At 42.1% G+C, this 21,997-nt stretch overlaps 1 protein-coding gene across 7 annotated transcripts in view; it reads left to right on the top strand.

Moving 5' to 3' along the window:
- Positions 1 to 21,997, top strand: part of ACIN1 (apoptotic chromatin condensation inducer 1) — an 85,258-nt gene that overhangs the window by 12,234 nt on the left and 51,027 nt on the right. For all 7 annotated transcript variants that reach the window (XR_008845315.1, XR_008845314.1, XM_056527037.1 and 4 more), the window contains exons 2-3: positions 10,904 to 10,969; positions 20,680 to 20,782. Coding sequence is in view for 5 of the 7 variants with exons in the window: in XM_056527037.1 (XP_056383012.1) it covers positions 10,904 to 10,969; positions 20,680 to 20,782 (169 nt within the window). In the remaining 2 variants the exon portion in view is untranslated. The remainder of the gene's footprint in view (positions 1 to 10,903; positions 10,970 to 20,679; positions 20,783 to 21,997) is intronic.

Raw genomic sequence — 21,997 nt, 5'->3', positions numbered from 1 at the left:
ATGTCCCGCCCCAGCCAGTGATAGGTTATACGCACTGTCATGTAAGAAGCCGGCCAGAGCTCCTTACATGACAGTGGGCTCAGCCTATCACTGGCCGGGGCGGGACATCACTGCGGCTGGTGATAGGCTGACGGCTGTCTGACGTTCCAGTCCCCAGCGTGTGGACAACATAGGTGAGTTACAGTTTATTTTCTTTATCTTTTGCAGCCTGGGTATAGGGATACAGAGTACAGTAGTGGTCTCAAACCTGCGGACCTCCGGCTGTTGCAAAACTACAACTCCCAGCATGCCCGGACAGCCGTTGGCTGTCTGGGCATGCTGGGAGTTGTAGTTTTGCAACGTCTGCAGGTTGGAGACCACTGGCGTACAGTATAGAGTTCCAGAGCCCAGCGGCCCCCAACAAAGAGGAGGGGGGCAGTGCTTGCGGGTGACATGTGAGTAGTACCCCGCTGGGCTTATTATTAATTGGGGGGGAGGGGGCAGAACAGTGCTGGCGGGTAACATAGGATTGTGGGGACAGCGCTGCGCTGGGCTGATAAATCATTCATTGCCGAGGGGGAGGGGCCCAACCGGTATTGCGGTATGGGGGAAAATTCATATCGTGCAGCCCAAAAAATTCGGTATTCGGTACAAACCGGTATACCGCCCAGCCCTACTCTGGCCCCTGCCTTTCTGGAGGCGAGCAAGTGATGGTCTGCTAAGCCAATCTCCTGCTGAGGCATACTTGCATGTGACCACGGTAGCCAGTTGATGACTGCTGCTCATCTGTGTGTTACTTTAGTTTACTGAACGGACAGTTGCATTTACAAAAGGGTTGTCCATAAATGTACAGCACTGCGAAGAAGTACTTAGCGCACAGCGCCGTACGTTTACCGCGCAGCTTTCCTGGATCACCGCGTCTCGGGATGCAGTGATCTGAATGGGATGACTGCTGATAACTATCAGCTGCCATCCTAGGACATCACCTCAGGCCTAAGTGGTAAGTGATCTTCACTGCTGCCTTATAGTTTCACATCTACAACTCCCAGCATGCCCAGACATTCAAAGGCTGTCTGGGCATGCTGGGAGTTGTAGTTTTGCAACATCTGGAGGGCTACAGTTTGGACACCACTGTATAATAGTCTCCAAACTGTGCACTTACAGATGATGCAAAACTACAACTCCCAGCATGCCTGGACAGTCTCGGCAAGGCGCAGTTTGGAGACCACTATACAGTTTTGTCCAAACTGTAGCCCTCCAGATGTTGCAAAACTAAAACTCCCAGCATGCCTAGACAGCGTTGTAGTTTGGCAACATCTGAAGGGCCACAGTTGAGACCTACACAAATTGTTCTCCAGGTCCAGGGTCTGTCAATGCATGCTGGGAGTTGTAATTTTGCAACAGCTGAAGATTTGGCGGGAGTTTACATCAAGTATCCCGGGTCAAGTTTGAGCTGCGGCAGATGAAACTCCCAGCGGGAAACTAGCTATAAACCCCCTCCCATAAGAATGTACCCTAAAAACTAGGGATGTCCCGATACCATTTTTTTTAAGACAGAGTACGAGTACTGATATTTTAATTCTTGTACTCGCCGATAACAAGTACGAGTACTTTTAACTCCTTAAGGACGTAGGGCGTACCTGTACGCCCTACGCCTGGTCCCGGTGTTTAAAACTGGGTCACGCCGTGACCCCGCATCACACCGGGTCGGTCCCGGCTGCTAATCATAGCCGGGACCCTGGGCTAACAGCGCGCGGCATTGCTCGTTGTGCCGCGCGCTGTTAACCCTTCAGACGCGGCGATCAAAGTTGACCGCCGCGTCTGAAAATGAAAGTAAACGTTTCCCGGCAGCTCAGTCGGGCTGATCGGGACATCGCAATAAAATCGCGATGTTCCGATCAGCTGGGACGCAGGCGGAGGTCTCCTTACCTGACTCCGCAGCGTCTGATCGTCGATTGATTGCTCCAAGCCTGAGCTACAGGCTTGAGCAATCGAGCCCCTATCTCACTGATCCGTGCAAAGCTATGGCTTTGCAGGGATCAGCACAAGAGATCAGTGTGTGCAGTGTTATAGGTCCCTATGGAAGCTATAACACTGCAAAAGAAAGTGAAAAAAAAAGTTAACAAAGGTCATTTAACCCCTTCCCTAATAAAAGTTTGAATCACCCCCCCTTTTCCCATAAAAAAAACTGTGTAAATAAAAATAAACATGTGGTATCGCCACGTGCGAAAATGTCCGAACTATAAAAAATATATTGTTAATTAAATTGAGCGGTCAATGGCGTGCGCGCAAAAAAATTCCAAAGTCCAAAATAGTGTATACCTACAAAATAAAGATAAGGTGTTATTTTTACCGAAAAATGCAATGCGTAGAAACGGAAGCCCCCAAAAGTTACAAAATGAAATTTTTTCTTCAATTTTGTCGCACAGTGAATTTGTTTTCCGTTTCGCCGTGGATTTTTGGGTAAAATGACTAATGTCACTGCAAAGTAGAATTGGTGGCGCAAATGTTGTGTGCAATGGAGGCTGCTACTGTAGTATGAGCCAAGATCTCTCCTCCATTGGACAGAACAGGGAATTTGCATTGGTGGCAAGACCAATGTCTCTGGAGCGATTGCACTGACGTTCACATTGTGAGCAGCGGTAGATACCGGGTCACCTGCACTATCTACATATAAATTGAAGTTAGTGCAGGTGACTCTGCTGTAAGATTGCCTTTAATAGTAGGTAGTATAGATAGTTGCAGACATTAGTAGCAGCCTCCTGTAGACCGCAGCCTACCCCCCCCCCCCCCCATTGTCCCCCTTGCAGACAACAGGCCTCCCCCTTCTATACTGTGGGCCCTCTCCTTGTAGACAGGGACCCACCCTTGTAGACAACGCCCCTCCCCCCCCCCCCCTTGTAGACATCAGACATCCTGTAGACATCATGTTGCGGTATACAGGAGGGCTGCTGCTAATGTCTGCACCTATCTATACTCCCTACTATTAAAGGCAATCTTACAGCAGAGTCACCTGCACTAACTTAAATTTATATGTAGATAGTGCAGGTGACCCGCTTTCTACCGCTGCTATCATCAGCGCAATCGCTCCGGAGACATCGGTCTCGCCGCCAATGCAAATTCCCTGTTCTGCCCAATGGAGAAGAGAGAAATATTTGCTCATACTACAGCAGCCGCCTCCATTGTACACAACAAGGAACCCACATATCAGCACGGTAATCAGCGCCAGAAACCGCGTCACCCTGCTGTCAGATTTCCTTTAAAATAAAAGTACTCTTAATTGGTATCGGCAAGTACTAGAATTAAAGTATCGGTACTCGTACTGGGTCTTAAAAAAAATGGTATCCCTACTAAAAACACTACACAAAATAAAGGGTAAAAAAACACTACATATACACACCTGCCCCACCCAAATAAAAATTTAAAAACATCTCGTATGACGTGGTTTCCAAACGGAGCCTCCAGCTGTTGCAATATAACTCCCAGTATTGCCGGACAGCCATTGACTGTCCAGGCATGCTTGGAGTTTTGCAACAGCTTGGGGCACCCTGTTTGGCAAACACAGTACTGTATTTTTGGTGGAGGAGGCAAGTGCCATGCTTGCATCCGGGTCCAACCCTATGCAAATCTCTAATATAGGCCTCAAATGCGCATGGCGCACTATCACTTTGGAGCCCTGTCGTATTTCAGTTTAGGGCCACATATGGGGTATTTCTGTACTTGGGAGAAATTGCGTTAAAAAATTTTGGAGGGCTTTTTCTGCTTTTACCCCTTATGAAAAGGTAAAGTTGGGGTCTACACCAGAATATGTTTGTAAACATTTTTTAACTTTTTTACACTAGCATGCTGGTGTTGCCCCATACTTTTCATTTTCACAAGAGGTAAAAGGAAAAAAAAAAAAAAAATTTGTAACGCAATTTTTCCCGAGTACGGAAATACCCCATATTTGGGCGTAAAATGCTCTGCTGATGCACAACAAGCGCACTATGTACATTTTAGGGCTACATTGGTGATTTGCACAGGGGTGGCTGATTTTACCGCAGTTCTGACAAACGCAAAAAAAAAAATTCCCACATGTTACCCCATTTTGGAAACTACATCCCTCACGGAACGTAACAAGGGGTATAGTGAGCCTTAACACCCCACATGTGTTTGACAAATTTTTGCTAAAATTGGATGTGAAAATGAGAAACATTTTTCACTAAAATGCTGGTGTTACCCTAAATGTTTCATTTTCACAAGGGAAAATAGGAACATACCCCTTATGTAGCTGTAAAATGCTCTGCTGGCGCACTACAATGCTCAGAGGAGAAGGAACGCCTTTGGGCTTTTGCAGAGAGAATTTGTCTGGAATTGAAGACCTTGTGTGTTTACAAAGCTCACAGTGTCAGAACATTGGACCCCCCCCACCCACATGTAACCCCATTTTGCATTTCGGAAACTACACCCCTCACATAATGTAATAAAGGGTACAGTGAGCATTTACACCACACATATGTCTGACAGATTTTTGGAACAGTGGTCTGTGAAAATGAGAAAAACATTTTTTTCCATTTGCATAGCCCACTGTTCCAAAGATCTGTCAAACACCAGTGGGGTGTAAATGCTCACTGCACCCCTTATTACATTATGTGAGGGGTGTAGTTTCCAAAATGGGGTTACATGTGGGGAGGGGGGGTCCACTGTTCTGGCACCACGGGGGGGCTTTGTAAACGCACATGGCCCCCCTGACTTCCATTCCAAACCAATTCTCTCTCCAAAAGCTCAATGGCGCTCCTTCTTTTCTGAGCATTGTAGTTTTCCCACAGAGCACTTTACATCCACATGGGGTATTTCCATACTCAGAAGAAATGGGGTTACAAATTTTGGAGGGCATTTTCTCATATTGCCTCTTGTAAAAAAAAAAAAAAATTTAGTGGGCAAAAAAATTCATTTACACATCCGACTTTACAGAAAAGTATGAAAAGTAAGAAAATGTGACATGCTCCCCAAAAACAATTTCAGCTAAATTCACTCTCCAAAAATCCCATCGCCGCTCTTTCTCTTCTGAGCCCTCTAGTGCACCTACAGAGCACTTTACATCAACATAAGAGGTATTTCCTTACTTGAGAGAAATTGGGTTACAAATAAATTTTGGGGGGCTTTTTCTCCTTTTACCCCTTGTTAAAATTCAAAAACTGGGTCTACAAGAACATGCGAGTAAAAAATGAAGATTTTGAATTTTCTCCTTCACTTTGCTGCTATTCCTTTGAGGGTGCAGTTTTTATAATGGGTCATTTATGGGATATTTCTAATATGAAGGCCCCTCAAATCCACTTCAAAACTGAACTGGTCCCTGAAAAATTCAGATTTAGAAAATGTTTTGAAAAATTGGAAAATTGCTGATGAACTTTAAGTCTTTCTCTGAACTCTGATGTCTTCCAAAACTAAAAACATGTCAACTTTATGATGCAAATATAAAGTAGACATATTGTATATGTGAATCAATATATCATTTATTTGGGATTTCCATTTTCCTTACAAGCAGAGAGTTTCAAAGTTAAAATTAAAAAATTTCAAATTTTTCACCAGGAAATGATGCAAGTATCGACAAAAATATACCACTATGTTAAAGTAGAATATGTCACCAAAAACAATCTCTGAATTAGAATGATTAGGAAAAGCATCCCAAAGTTATTAATGCTTAAAGTGACTGGTCAGATGTGCAAAAAATGCTCTGGTCCTTAAGGTGAAAATGGGCTTTGTTCTAAAGGGGTTAAACAAGTTACCATTTTTTTCAATAACTATATTTCCAAAGGAGCTATTGACATGACATTTTCACCAGATGTTGGTAACAACCTAAGTAATTTATTCATACAAAGAAAAGAAAAAAAAAAAGCTCAGAAATTAAGTGTGTTATAATGTGAAATGTCACAGGGAAAAAGTATTGAACACATGAAGAAAGGGAGGTGCAAAAAGGCATGAAAAGCAAAGACAACAGCTGAAATCTATCAGTAATTGAAAAGCAGTCCAATCCCTTGTCAGTGCAAATGAATATCAGCTGGTTCAGTCCCAACTGATGGCCTAAAAAAAAGCTCTCATTGCCAAGGTGTCACACAAGACACATTTCATGATGGGTAAAAGCAAAGAGAGGTCTCACAACCTACTTGTTACAAAACATAACAATGGTGTTGGTTACAGGAGCATTTCTAAGCTTCTAAATGTTTCTGTGAGCACTGTGGGGGGTCATAATACGGTAGTGGAAAGACAATCATTCCACCATAAATTTGCCCCGATCAGGTTCTCTTCGCTTGATTTCTAACAGAGAAAAAAGAATATTCAGAAGAGTTATCCAAGAGCCCAGGACCACTTGGGGAGAAAGCTTTAAAAAAGACCTGGAATTAGTAGGTACTGTTGTGTTAAAGGAGTAGTCCGGCACGCACTTTTCTCATATTATCCCGTCCGGGCTGCAAAATGAAAGAAAACAAACTTTCTCTTACCTGCCAACGAGCCCCCGGAGCTCCGGTACAGGTGTTCGGTCCCCGGGCTGTATTCTTCTTCTTACTTCCTGTAAGCCCGGCACGTCACACAGAGCTTCAGCCTATCACCAGCCGAGGCGGGACATCGCTGCGGCCGGTGATAGGCTGAAGCTCCGTGTGACATGCCGGGCTAACGGGAAGTAAGAAGAATACAGCCCGGGGACCGAACACCTGTATCGGAGTGTACCGGAGCTCCGGGGGCTCGTTGGCAGGTAAGAGAAAGTTGGTCTTCTTTCATTTTGCAGCCCGGACGGGATAAAATGAGAAAAGTGCGCGCAGGACTATTCCTTTAAAGAAGACCGTAAGTAATGCACTACGCCTCCATGGCCTGTTTATGCCGCTCACCATGCAAGAATCCACTGATGAATCAAAAGCATGTTGAAACTTAGTAAAGTTGGCTGCATAACATTTGGGACAGGCAATGAAATACTGGGAGCATATAGGGGGAGATTTATTAAATCCTGTGCAGAGTAAAAGGTGACTGACTGCCAATAGAAACCAATCAGATTGCTTCTTTGATTTTGGAAAAGGCCTCTGACAAATGAAATAAGCGATCTGATTTGCAATTGGTCAACTTTTCTTTAGCACATGTTTTGATATATCTCCCCCATACTGGGGTCAGATGAGAACAAAATGGAACGGTTTGGATGCCATAATAAATGTTTTGAGGAAAAATAGCACCACACATCACTCTAAAAACACCATACTAACAGTGAACTTTGGAGGTGGGAACATCATGGTGTGGGGCAGCTTTTTAGCACATAGGTCTGGCAAACTTCACACAATTAAAGGAAGGATGAAGGGGCAAATTTACATTCTTGCCAAAAATCTGCTGCCATCTGATGCAGTGATAATGATGAAAAAAGGGTGGACATTTCAGACAGGCAATGGGGGAGATTTATTAAAACCTGTGGAGAGGAAGAATGGTGCAGTTGCCTATAGCAACCAATCAGATCGCTTCTTTTATTATTATTTTTTCAGATGAATGAAAGAAGCAATCTGGTTGCTATGGGTAACTGCACCACTTTTTTTCTCCACACATTTTCATAAATCTCCCTCAATGATTCTAAACACACTGCCAGGGAAATTCAAATGGTTTGAAAGAAAGAAAATAAAGCTGCTAGAATGGCCCAGCCAAAGAACTGAACAGCATACTTCATAGAAGAGGCCCACAGAACCTTCAAGATTTGTTGACTGTGTGGAAGAATGGGCCCAAATAACACCAGAGCAATGCATGCCACTAGTTTGTCCATACAGGAGGCATCTTGAAGCTGTCATTACCAACAAAAGCTTTTGTACAAAGTATTTAATAAATATCAGTATGTGTGGCCCTGTGTCATTTCATTTTATAACCTATAACTTATTTTCTGAGCCTATTTGTTTTGGTTTCTTGTATGTGGATTATGGTGGGTTCACACCATGATTTTTCTATACAGTTTTTGGATACGTTAAAAAAAAAAAAAAAAAAAAAAAAAAAAAAAAAAAGTATGCAACTGTACAGCAAACTGGCCATAGACTTTCCATGTAAAACTGTATGCACCATATTGTATACGGTTGCCTCCGTTTTTCAAACCACACGGTTTTTAACTTTTTTTTTTTTTTTTTCTGGACAGAAAACCGTGGCCTACCACGGTTTTTGGTCCAGGTGAAAAACCGTATTGACCCATATATGTTTTTTTTTTTTTTAAACATGGGAGTCAATGGGAACCGTACAGACCTGTATGTGCGTACGGTTCCATCTAGTTTTTACCATACGGTTTTTGACTTTGCACAGTTTTTTTTGTTGGAATTTCAATCAAACAAGTGAAACTTTATTCATAATGGAGTGAAAAGTTCAACACGTGTACGTTTTTTTCTTAAAAAAACGGATGCAACTGGACATCATTTTTCAAACCGTATACAGTTTAGTCAGGTTTTGAGGAATCCGTTTTTTTTTTTTTTTTATCAAAAACCTGATAAACTGTATTGCAAAAGCGTGTGGTGAACCTACCCTTACTTGGGTTGTTACCAACATCTGGTATAAATGGTGACTTATGTGTATGTGTTTAAAGGGTACCTCTCATGAAACAAACTTTTTATGTATTAAAGATAAAGCCCTACTGAACAACTTTTTAATTGCTTTTATTAAAAATGTTTTCCTCCTTTCATGATTTTTTTTTTTACTTTAAAAACTTCTCCACTAGGGGTCTCCCTAGCAATCCTGTTGGCAAGCATTTCGGGCTCAGTGAGTGAGTCTGAAATCGGCTCAGTGCAGCTCCTGCCTGTCAAACAGGCAGGAGGGAGGGAGCACTGAGCTGTACACAAGCAGGGATACATTCCCTCTTATCCACATGGCTAATTATATATGCACTGCTTATCTGGCACTCTCCACTGGCTTGCCGTTGCTATGACAACCTCCTGCTCTGTGCCTACAACTGCACTACTGAAGTGCATAGAAAAAAGGTATTTTTAGGGGGTTTTAAAGCAAAATAAATGCAGGGATAGACTTTGTCAGGGACAGATTGGGAGGGGGATTAAGGAAAGTTTAGATGGTGATAGGTACTCTTTAAATATTGTGTGTTTGTTTGGTAGCTGCTTCAATAGATGGGGATTTATAGGGAGATTTATCAAAACCTCTGCAGAGGAAAAGTTGACCAGTTGCCTATAGCAACCAGATTGCTTTCCTATAGCAAGCGATCTGACTGGTTGTTATGGGCAACTGGTCAACTTTTCCACTCTCCCAAATAGGCCCTAAAGTTCTGTAAGTTTGGTGTAGTAGGATATTGTGTGGGATGTTTGTTACATCAGGAAAATAGACAAAATCACATTAAATGGGTTGTCTGACCATTTAGGGTAGGGTTTCACATGACGGATTTGCAACGTATTTCACGCTCTGGATCCGCCGGTGACTTGACCCATTTTGTGCCTCTAGCTGTTGCCCACCTCACTTCCCGCCTCTGGCCTGCTCACGCCGGCAATCCACCGGCTACAAGCAGCCACACGGGCCTGCGAGTCAACGAAGCCACTCTGACATCGCAGAGCAGCCAAGATGTCTGAGTGCACTGAGCATGTGCGCGGCTGCTCCGCGATGTCAGAGTTGACTCGGCGACTTGCAGGCCCCCTGTGTGGCTACTTGTGGCTGGCAGATTGCCGCTGTGAGCAGGCCAAGGGCGGGCGAGGAGGGGATTTGGGGATAAGTGCGTGGATCCCCTGCAATTCTGAGAAAGGGGTCTTGAGTCTTCTGTTGCAATGGAGCTGCGGTCACGTTTCTTCACCCCAATTTCATTTATTTTCTAGGAGAGCTTCTGAAGATAGCTGAGTACTGCACTTGGCTATCTCGGACAGCTCCTGTAGACAATGAATGGAGCAGCAGTGCATGTGTGTAACCACCACTGTTACGATAAGAGACCCCGGACATTCTAGAAGTCCCACCATGTGCTTAACTAATTCTGTGGTTGGTTAAAGGGGTACGCCGGTGGAAAACTTTTTTTTTTTGTTTTGTTTTTTCGGCAAATCAACTGGTGCCAGAAAGTTAATCAAATTTGTAAATTCTATTAAATAAAATCTTAATCCTTCCAGTGCTTATCAGCTGCTGTATACTACAGAGGAAATTGTTTTCTTTTTGGAACACAGAGCTCTCTGCTGACACTTCTGTCCATTTTAGGAACTGTCCAGGGCAGCATATGTTTTCTATGGGGATTTTCTCCTACTCTGGACAGTTCCTAAAATGGACAGAGATGTCAGCAGAGAGCACTGTGATCATGATGTCAGCAGACAGCTCTGTGTTCCAAAAAGAAAAGAATTTCCTCTGTAGTATTCAGCAGCCAATAAGTACAGGAAGGATTACGATTTTACAAATCTGTTTCTTTCTGGCACCAGTTGATTTAAAAAAAAAAAAATATTCCACTGGAGTACCCCTTTAATGCTGATCAGCGCTATTCATCGGCATAGCACTGATCAGTATTATCTTGGCTGATCGGATTCCCTCGGTTGTGTTTTGGGTGATCTGATCAGCCATTAGAAGTGCCACAGATGCCATGATCAGTAATAAACATAATTTTCCTCAGTACCAGGTCCTGTGTGCACAGTCTGATTTTGTATAGAGAGATGGCAGTGCTCTGTGCTTTTGTAGTCCATGAGAGTTATGGAAATAAATAAGAGCTTTTTGCTCAGTTAGCTTTTTTCCCATAATTCCCAGCCCCAAGAGAGCCACACACCTAGCATATACCATAAAAGCCTCTTGCTGAAGTAATTGTAGCCAAAGAATAGTGGTGGAATTCCCGGCATGAAAACTACAATAAATGAGGGGTGTTCCCATGACGGGAACCTAGAAGAAATGTATATCAATAGGCATATTGCACATCTTCACTACCACTTTGTAATACGTTTTTTCATTTTCTTTTTTTTCTTTTTTTTTTTTTTTTTAGGCTTTAATGCTGGAAAATCTTCAGAAACACTCTTCTCCTCACACTGGTTTCCAGCCTAATTCACAGGTATGTATGTGCTGCTATATCAGGCATTTCTATACACAATCAGTATGTGTGTCTTTGGCGACACAATATTCTGGGCAGACAACTTATTCTTAATGAGAAGTCAGAATGGCCTCTGCAGTGGAAATGTAGCAATGTTTGGCGGCAACTCTTTTGACTTTGTAACTCATGGAGAGACTGGCTCTACCAGAGCACTCTCCATTCTGGTTCATAGGGGAGGGGGTATTTAAAGGGGTACTCCACAGGAAAACTTTATTTTTTTTTTCAACTGGTGCCAGAAAGTTAAACTGATTAGTAAATCACTTTTGTTTAAAAATCTTAATCCTTCCAGTACTTATGAGCTGCTGTTTACTCCCTAGGAAGTTCTTTTCTTTTTCAATTCTTTTCAGAATTCCCAGCCCCAAGAGAGCCACACACCTAGCATATACCACAGCTCTCCCACACACACACAAAGGCAGGATGTGGGGAACCCAATATATGGATACAATAGAAATGTACAGTATCCCTATCAGCATGCCATCATATAATAATTAGATCAGTACTGTACCTGTCGGTAGCATGCTGAACACGTCCCCACGCTCCTACCACCTCGACACGTGTTTCGGGCAATCCCTTTCTCAAGAGGCTCGTTACATCCACATATGGGTTATTTCCATATCTTCCATATTCCAAATTTTGGGGGGCTTTTTCTCCTATTAACCCTTGTGAAAAAAAAATGTGGTGTAACACCAGCATTTTAATGAAAAAAAAAATAGAATTTTTCATGTCCAACTTTAGCAAAAATCTGTTAAACACCTGAGGGGTATAAAGGCTTTTTATTTATTTATTTAAATTTTTTGCTGCTCTGGCACCATACGGGCTTCCTAAATGCGACATGCCACCCAAAAATCATTTCAGCAAAATTTGCTTTCCAAAAGCCAAATGTGGCTCCTTCACGTCTGAGCCCTGTAGTGCACCCGCAGAGCACTTTATGTCCACACATGGGGTATTTCCATACTCAGAAGAAATGGGGTTACACATTTTGGGAGGCTTTTTTTTCCTATTACCCCTTGTGAAAATGAAAAATTTGGGATAACACCAGCATTTTAGTGAAAAAAAAATAATTTCATTTACACATCCAACTTTAACAAAAAGTCGTCAAACACCTGTGGGGTGCAAAGGCTCACTGTAGCGCTTATTACGTTCCTTGAGGGGTGTAGTTTCCAAAATAGAATGCCATGTTTTTTTTTTTGTTTTTTTTTGCTGTTCTGGCACCATAGGGGCTTCCTAAATGTGACATGCCCCCGAAAAACCATTTCAGCAAAAGTCACTCTCCAAAATCCCATTGTCGTTCCTTCCCTTCTGAGCCTTGTAGTGCACACGCAGAGCACTTTACATCCACACATGGGGTATTTCCTTACTCTAGAGAAATTGGGCTACAAATTTTGAGAGGATTTTTTTTTTTCCTTTTACCCCTTGTTAAATATTAAAAAAATGGCTGTACAAGAACATGCGAGTGTAAAAAAAAAAATAAAGATTTAGAATTTTCCTCCTTTGCTTTGCTGCTGTTCCTGTGACACACCTAAAGGGTTAACACACTTTCTGAATGTCATTTTAAATACTTTGAGGGGTGCAGTTTTTATAATGGGATCATTTGGGGTATTTCTAATATGAAGACCCCTCAAATCCACTTCAAACTGAACTGGTCCCTGAAAAATTCAGATTTTGAAAATTTTGTGAAAAATTTGAAAAAATACTGCTAAACTGACACTTTCTGATGTCTTCCAAAAGTAAAAACATGTCAACTTTGTGATGCAAACATAAAGTAGACATATTGTATTTGTGAATCAATATATAATTTATTTGGAATATCCATTTTCGCTACAGAGAGCTTCAAAGTTAGAAAAATACATTTTCAAATTCTTCATGAAATTTCTAATTTTTCACCAAGAAATGATGCAAGTATGAACGAAAATAAAATTTACCATTGTTAAAGTAGAATATGTCACGAAAAAACTATCTCAGAATAAAATTCATAAGTAAAAGCATCCTATAGTTATTAATGCTTAAATGGGCACTGTCAACTTTTTGTTTTTGATATGTTGTAGTACATATGTACTACAACATATCTCTTATATATTTTCATAATTTTTTTTGTTAAAATGTTTTAAATGACGTTTGAAAACCGGCCACTAAGGGTCTCCCTCCGCAGCAGGCTGGCATGAATTTGGTCCGAATACATTCAGTCTGCGCTCGCTCCCTGCCTGTCAATCAGACTGGCGGGAGCGAGCGCATTGGCTCCCTGTTGCCGCTTCTGCAGCCCCTGCACGCCACAGTATGTGTGCACGTTTGGTGGGTGGGGGGGGGGGGGTTAGAATGGTGGTTTTAAACGGGGGCTGGGGGAGGGCGGGGTTCAGGGTTTTAACACCGGGGGGGGGTTATAGCATGGCACTAACTTATTGACCTATTGTTTTCAACACAGGGTGCCTCCAGCTGTTTCACAACTACAACTAACAGCCAATAGATGTCAGGGCAAGCTGGGAGTTGTAGTGGTGAAACAGCTGGAGGCACCCTGTATAGGTGGACTAAGGGCGGAAGTGTCGGCCCCAGCAGGCATCAGTGACGTTGTGCCTGCTGGGGAAGTCTGCCTGGTAGTGAGCACGCTACCAGGCAGACAAAAGGCATTTTTTTATAAAGTTTAAAAGAAAAAATTTTAAGCAGTGAGGGTGTTAGGGAGAGACGGGCAATAGGCAGGACCAGAAAAAAAAAAAAAGGTGGGAGCTACCCTTTAAAGTGACAATGGTCAGATGTGCAAAAATGCTCTGGTCCTTAAGGTCATAATGGGCTCTTAATCCTTCCAGTACTTATCAGTTGCTGTATGCTCCACAGGAAGTTATTTTCTTTTTGAATTTCCTTTCTGTCTGACCACAGTGCTCTCTGTTGACACCTCTGTCCATTTTAGTAACTGTCCCGAGCAGGATAGGTTTGCTATGGGGATTTGCTCCTACTCTGGAGAGAGGTGTCGTGCAGAGAGCACTGTGGTCAGACAGACAGGAAAATCAAAAAGAAAAGAACTTCCTCTGAAACACAGCAGCTGATAAGTACTGAAAGGGTTATATATGTACTTGTTCATATAGTATTACTAAGCATTTTATTATTGCAGATACTATGTCTGAAATGCCAATGAATTTATGCTATTTATGATATTAATGTTTTAAATGTATTTATTTAAAACTGAAACTCTGTTAATTCATTGACCTTTTATGGACTTTGATAGCTGTCTATACTTTGGGTTTTACAGTATTTTATATGCCATTTATGGACTTTATTAACAACATTGTCAATTGTTTGAAAATATCCCTTCTCTTTATCTACTTGTCATGTTTTGCATAATATCTTTAATAAAGATGTATATTTTATGAGCTTTAGTTCTTTTTGTGGCCTGGTGTATTTATTAGGATAGACAAGTTTCTAAGGAAAAAAAAAAAACAAGAGAACACCGAATCTAAGTGCTAGAACTGGCATAAAATAGAAAAACTTTGCTTCCAGCACTTCGTGTTCTGACCCAGGCTTGCAGAGATGGTCCTGATTTATCAAAATGTGAGAAAGAAACTAGAGATATTTTGCCCATAACAACCAATCATAGCTTTCATATCTTAACAAGCTCCGATAAAGTGAAATCTGAGCTGTGATTGGTTGTTATGGGCAAAATCTCCCTAGATACTTTAGCACATTTTGATAGATCTGGGCCATTGTTTATATGACTCTACAGCCCATCACTGGCCTCACCTGTCATGTGCCAGTATAGCAGGAAGAGATTGAGGTCTGTGATTGGTCAGTAATGTATGTAACGTTATTGCAGCAGGCCTGGTGGGGAAGGCCTGAGCAGCAGATTGTATGCTATTAAATCAATACAAATAAATAGTTGAACACAGAACCAAATCGGCAGCATATACATTGTGTGAAGGCACCCTTAGGGCACATTCATATCTACAGGATCTGCTTCAGATATCAGTATAACTAGATAAATGAATGCAGACTCAAATCTGCAGCAGATTATGTGAATGTACAGTGAAAAATACCAGACAACCCTATTTAAAGCTTTCTGTCACTGTGCATTTACACACATGACTGCAATGCCTTGTTCAGTGCAAACTTTTCTGTCACCTCTCAGGCATTCTTTACTACTGTATTTTATAGCGCTTCAACATGCTGCAACCAGCCAGGTACAGGGCATGCCTAACTGTTCTGCTACCTAATATAGTTCCATCTAGTGAGAATGTGTGGCAAATCTTGCAAAGCGTATACCCTTTAACCCCTTAACGACAATGGACGTAAATGTACGTCATAGTGACGTGGTACTTAGCGCACCATGACGTACATTTACGCGCCACCATGATCGCGAGCACCAGAGGTCCCGTATCAGCAGCCAGGGACCTGCCGGTAATGGCGGACATCGGCGATCGTGCGGATGTCTGCCATTAACCCCTCAGATGCCGTGATCAATACAGATCACGGCATCTGCGGCAGTGCAGTACTTTGAATGGATGATCGGATCGCATGTAGCGGGGGATGGGGTGGTTACAAGTGTCATCAGACAGCTGTTTGGGCATGCTGGGATTTGCAGTTTTACAACAGCTGGAGGGCTACAGTTTGGAGATCACTGTGCAATGGTCTCTTAACTGTGGCCCTCTAGATATTGCAAAACTACAACTCCTAGCATGCCCACACAGCAGTTTGCTGTCTGGGCATACTGGGATTTGTAGTTTTGCAACATCTAGAGGGCCACAGTTTGGAGATCACTGTGCAGTGGTCTCTAAACTGTAGCCCTCCAGATGTTGCAAAACTGCAAATCCCAGCATGCCCAAACAACAAACAGCTGTCTCGGCATGCTGGAAGTTGTAGTTACGTACCTCCAGCTGTTTCATAACTACATTTCCCAGCATGCCCTTCGGCGATCAGTACATGCTAGGAGTTGTAGTTTTGCAACAGCTGGAGGCACACTGGTTGGAAAATACTGAGTTAGGTAACAGAACCTAACTGAAGGTTTTCCAACCAGTGTGCCTCCAGCTGTTGCAAATGTACAACTCCCAGCAAGACCGGTTTGTCAGTACATGCTGCGAGTTGTAGTTTTGAAACAGCTGGAGGTTTACCGGGTACATTCACAAAGGCGGATTTAAAGTAAACCCGCAGCGCAAACTCCTAGCGGGAAACTCACTGTAAACCCGCCAGTGCGAATGTACCACAAAAACACTACACTATAAATACATCCCCTTTCACTGTCCCCCCCCCCCCCCCCAATAAAAATGAAAAACTTATCGTACGGTGGTGTTTTCAAAACTGAGCCTCCAGTTGTTACAAAACAACAACTCCCATTTGTGGACAGCCACTGACTGTCCAGGCATGCTGGGAGTTTAGCAACAGGTGGAGGCACCCTGTTTGGGAATCACTGGCGTAGAATACCCCTATGTCCACCCCTATGCAATCCCTAATTTAGTCCTCAAATGCGCATGGTGCTCTCACTTCGGAGCCCTGTCGTATTTCAAGGAAACAGTTTAGGGCCACATATGGGGTATTTCCTTGCTCGGGAGCAATTGCACTACAAATTTTGGGGGTCTTTTTCTCATTTTACCCCTTATGAAAAGGAAAGTTGGGGCTACATCAGCCTGTTAGTGTAAAAAAATTAATATTTGTACACTAACATGCTGGTGTTGCCCCATCATTTTTTCTTTTCACAAGCGGTAAAAGGAAAAAAAAGACCCCCAAAATTTGTAACACAAATTCTCCCAAGTATGGAAATACCCCATATGTGGACGTAAAATGCTCTGCGGGCGCACAACAAGGCTCAGGAGCGCACTATGTACATTTGAGGCCTAAACTGGTGACTTGCACAGGGGTGGCTGATTTTACAGCGGTTCTGACATAAACACAAAAAAAAAATACCCACATGTGACCCCATTTTGGAAACTACACCCCTTACAGAATGTAACAAGGGGTATAGTAAGCCTTAAAGGGGTACTCCCGTGGAAAACGTAATTTTTTTTACATTTACTGGTGCCAGAAATTTAAACAGATTTGTAAATCACTTATATTAAAAAATCTTAATCCTTCCAGTACTTTTTAGGGGCTGTATACGAAAGAGAAATCCAAAAAAGAAATGCATTTCCTCTGATGTCATGACCACAGTGCTCTCTGCTGACCTCTGCTGTCCATTTTAGGAACTGTCCAGAGCAGGAGAAAATCCCCATAGCAAACAAATGCTGCTCTGGACAGTTCCTAAAATGGGCGACAGAGAGCACTGTGGTCATGACATCAGAGGAAATGCATTTCTTTTTTGGATTTCTCTTTAGTATACAGCCCCTAAAAAGTACTGGAAGGATTAAGATTTCTTTAATAGAAGTGATTTACAAATCTGTTTAACTTTCTGGCACCAGTTGATTTAAAAATAAGTTTTCCACGGGAGTACCCCTTTAACACCCCACAGGTGTTTGATGAATTTTCATTAAGGTTGGATGGGAAAATGAAAAAAATATTTTTTCTCTAAAATGCTGGTGTTACCCTAAATTTTTCATTTTCACAAGGAAAAATAGGAAAAAAGCCTCCAAAAATTTGTAACACCATTTCTTCTGAGTACGAATATACCCCATATGTGGATGTAAAGTGCTCTGCGGGCGCACTACAATGCTCAGAAGAGAAGGGGCGACATTGGGCTTTTGAAGAGAAAAATTTGGAAACTTCACCCCTCATGCAATGTAATAAGGGGTACAGTGAGCATTTACGCCCCACAGGTGTCTGACAGATTTTAGGAACAGTGGTCTGTGAAAATGAAAAATGTAATTTTTCATTTTCACAGCCCACTGTTCCAAAGATCTGTCAAATGCCAGTGGGGTGTAAATACTCACTGCACCCCTTGTTAAATTCTATGAGGTGTGTAGTTTCCAAAATGGGGTCACATGTGGGGGTCTACTGTTCTGGCACCACGGGGGGCTTTGTAAACGCACATGGCCCCTGACTTCCATTCCAAACAATTTCTCTTTCCCATAGCTCAATGGCGCTCCTCCTCTTCTGAGCATTGTAGTGTGCCCGCAGAGCACTTGACGTCCACACATGGGGTATTTTCATACTCAGAAGAAATGGGGTTACACATTTTGGGGGTCATTTTCTCCTATTACCCCTTGTAAAAATGTAAAATTTGGGGGGAAAACTGCATTTTAGTGAGAATTTTTTTTTTCATTTACACATCCAACTTTAAGAAAAAATTGTCAAACACCTGTGAGGTGTTAAGGCTCACTGTACCCCTTGTTACGTTCCTTGAGGGGTGTAGTTTGCAAAATAGTATGCCATGTGTTTTTTTTTTTTTTTGCTGTTCTGGCACCATAGGGGCTTCCTAAAATATGACATGCCCCCCCAAAAAACAATTCAGTTAAATTTGCTTTCCAAAAGCAAAATGTGCCTCCTTCTGTTTTGAGCACTGTAGAGTGTCCGCAGTGCACTTGATGTCCACACATGGGGTATTTCCATACTCAGAAGAGATGGGGTTGCATATTTTAGGGGGGCATTTTCTCCTATTACCCCTTGTAAAAAAAAAAAAATCATTTACACATCCGACTTTAACGAAAAGTCGTCAAACACCTGTGGAGTGTTTAGGCTAACTGGACCCCTTGTTACGTTCCTTTAGGGGTGTAGTTTCCAAAACAGTATGCCATGTGTTTTTTTTTTTTTTTTTTTTTTTTTTTTTTTTTTGCTGTTCTGGCACCATAGGGGCTTCTTAAATGTGATATGCCACCCAAAAACCATTTCAGAAAACTAGATCTCCAAAATCCCACTGTCGCTCCTTCCCTTCTGAGCCCTCTAGTGCACCTGCCAAACACTTGACATACACATATGAGGTATTTCCTTACTCGAGAGAAATTGGGTTACACATTTTAGGAAGATTTCTCTCCTTTTACCCCTTCTAAAAATTCAAAAACTGGGTCTACAAGAACATGCCAGTGTAAAAAATGAAGATTTTGAATTTTCTCCTTCAATCTTCTGCTATTCCTGTGAAACACCTAAATGGTTAACAAACCTTTTGAATGTCATTTTGAATACTTTGAGGGGTGCAGTTTTTACAATGGGGTCATTTATGGGGTATTTCTAATAAGACGACCCTTCAAATCCACTTCAAAACTGAACTGGTCCCTGAAAAATTTTGATTTTGAAAATGTTGTGAAAAATTGGAAAATTGCTGCTGAACTTTAAAGCCCTCTGATGTCTTCAAAAAGTAAAAACATGTCAACTTTATGATGCAAATATAAAGTAGACATATTGTATATGTGAATCAATATAGATTTGGAATATTCATTTTCCTTATAAGCAGAGAGCTTCAAAGTAAAAAAAAAAATGCTAATTTTAAATTTTTTCATCAAATTGTGGAATTTTTCACTAAGAAATGATCCAAGTATGATGCAAAATGTTACCACTAAAATAAAGTAGAATATGTCACAAAAAAAAAAAAAAAAAAAAAATATCTTGGAATCAGAATGAAAGGTAATTGCATCCCAGAGTTATTAATGCTTAAAGTGACAGTTGTCAGATGTGCAAAAAATGTCCGGGTCCTACACTGAAAATTGGCTGGGTCCTTAAGGTTAAATGTATTAGTATGCCCATACACTACAGGGCAGTATTGCTGGTGACATCCTTTGGACATTTGTACAAATATGGTATTCCCATTGTATGAATGTGATATATTGGAAACCTATAAACCCCATACAGCATATTTCAGATGCACGTTAGTAATGCCTGATTTTAAAAGTAGGCCGATCATAAAGCTGACCTTTTATTTAGTACCTGTGTATTTTGTGGTGTTAGAGGGGAAGTGTGCAAACTACTTTCACGCAGAATCTTTTCTCCTGATCATGAGGTGTTTTATTAGTGTTGCATTAGAAGTAGCTTCTTGTTGTCAATGCTTGACCCCTTTAAAGAGCCTTAAAACATGATTAGGATCTCCAACCTAAAACCTACTCTAAGGGCAGGGTCACACGGGGAGCATCTGCAGCCTATTTCACAGCAGTCACACGGACTGCAGAGCAAGCTGCGGCCAGGTAGTACTGTATGTCCGCTCATAGTGGCCGATTCCCCACTGTAGACATCTGCTACGAGCAGACACACAGAACTACCAGTCCTCAGCCAAGAGCTCGCTCTGAAGTCCCCCTGTGGCTACCATTGGCACATCCGCAGCCTGAAATACGCTGTGGATGCGCCCAATGTGACCCTGCCCTAAAGAGAAATGAGACTCTGCTGTTTTAGGATTATTTCACTTGTCGGTAGAGTGCAGGGTGCTGAGAGTGAGGCCTTTTGTTGTAGGACTAATATGTGTTCTCATAGGGGTATTCCAGCTTGTATGTAATAATATAAGGACACCTCCCTTATGTGGACACTAAGGGGGAGATTTATCAAATCCTGTCCAGAGGAAAAGTTGCTGAGTTTCCCCATAGCAACCAATCATCTTCCTTCTTTCATTTGTCAAAAGGCCTCTGAAAAATGAAAGAAGCGATCTGATTGGTTGCTATGGTCAACTGGTCAACATTTCCTCTGGACAGGTTTTGATCTCTCCTTGAGGTCCTTTTTTGTTACTAAAATTTTAAATCTTTGCAGTGAAACCTCATTATATGTAATGCAAAACATTGTATATTGCAAACCACTTGTCCTCCCTTATATGAGCAGAAAATCTTATTGTATATGTTTTCCTGCAGATGGGGGAAGAAATGGGACAAAACAGTTTCATAAAGCAGTACCTGGAGAAACAGCAGGAGCTGCTCAGGCAGAAAGAAGCTCGAGAGGCTCAGGAAACAGAAGGTACATTTACATTGATTTGTGCAGAGGTGTGGAAGGAAGAGTCCAGGCAGCACCGTACAAGCAATGCATTGGTCACACAAGTGCCCCTGTTTTCAGAATTGTGTGACTCCTTTATTTACTTGTCTTTTTTTTAGACAGGAAAAAATGGATATATTAATTCTGTTCTCTAATGTAATGTAGGTAATTCAAAGGGGTAGACTAATAAGGCTAAAGCTTATTGCAATGTAAAGAACTAGAATATAATCTAAAAAGGTGAAATGAAGAATTTTGTTGCAATTTTTTTCTGACACAAAGCTCCAATTTCATAAACATTTAAAGGAGTACTTCAGGCTAGGGTTTTTTTTTTTTTCTGCAGCTTTCTCATTCTGCCAATTATAAAAAGAGGAAAAACCTCTACTAACCTCCCGCAAGTGTACCTGATGTCCCGCTGCCGTCCCTGAGGCACTCTGCTTCCTAGTACTGGGGCTTAATATGTCCTACTGCTGCTCAGCCAATCACGGCAAGGGCAGGACGTATTGAGCACAGGGAACCACAATGTGACAACAGAGGCACCGAAGGAGTGGTGGGAGATAGAGATGAGCGAAGTTACAGTGATTCGATACATCACGAACTTCTCGTTATGGCCGTCACGCCACCTCCCATAGACATGAATGGAGGGGGCATGGCGTGACGTCCCCAGTCCCGAAAACCCGGAGGTTTCCGAAACTGGAGACGGAGCTCCTGCATAGAATGTGGGTGCTGCAGGGAGATTGCAGGGATCCCAGCGGCAGGCCCCCCGCGATCAGACATCTTATCCCCTATCCATTGGATAGGGGATAAAATGTTTTTGCCCAGAATACCCCTTTATAATAAAAGGCAGACACACAGAAACGTGATTGACTCAATTGAAGTCAGCTTGTACCGGATTTGCCTGCACTGTTTTATTCTTGTCCTGCAGTAACAAAGCAGAACAACAAAATAAACATTGCAAGTGTAAACACAGCCTAACAAAAAACATTGCTGGTTTGGAGTTTTGCATCAGGAAAAAGAGAGCTGAACCTTTACTTAAAGTCTGAATAGCAGAAGGCAATACTCTATAGTAAAGGGAGAACTAGCAAATACACAAACCAACACTATACCCAAAGGGCAGTTACAGTGCTCCCTCAACCTACGATGGTAATCCGTTCCAAACGGACCATCGTTTGTTGAAACCATTGCATGTTGAGGGATCCGTAC

This window comes from Hyla sarda, chromosome 1 (genome assembly GCF_029499605.1).
Source record: "Hyla sarda isolate aHylSar1 chromosome 1, aHylSar1.hap1, whole genome shotgun sequence".
Taxonomy (NCBI): domain Eukaryota; kingdom Metazoa; phylum Chordata; class Amphibia; order Anura; family Hylidae; genus Hyla; species Hyla sarda.
This window is presented reverse-complemented; position numbering and strand designations above follow the sequence as displayed.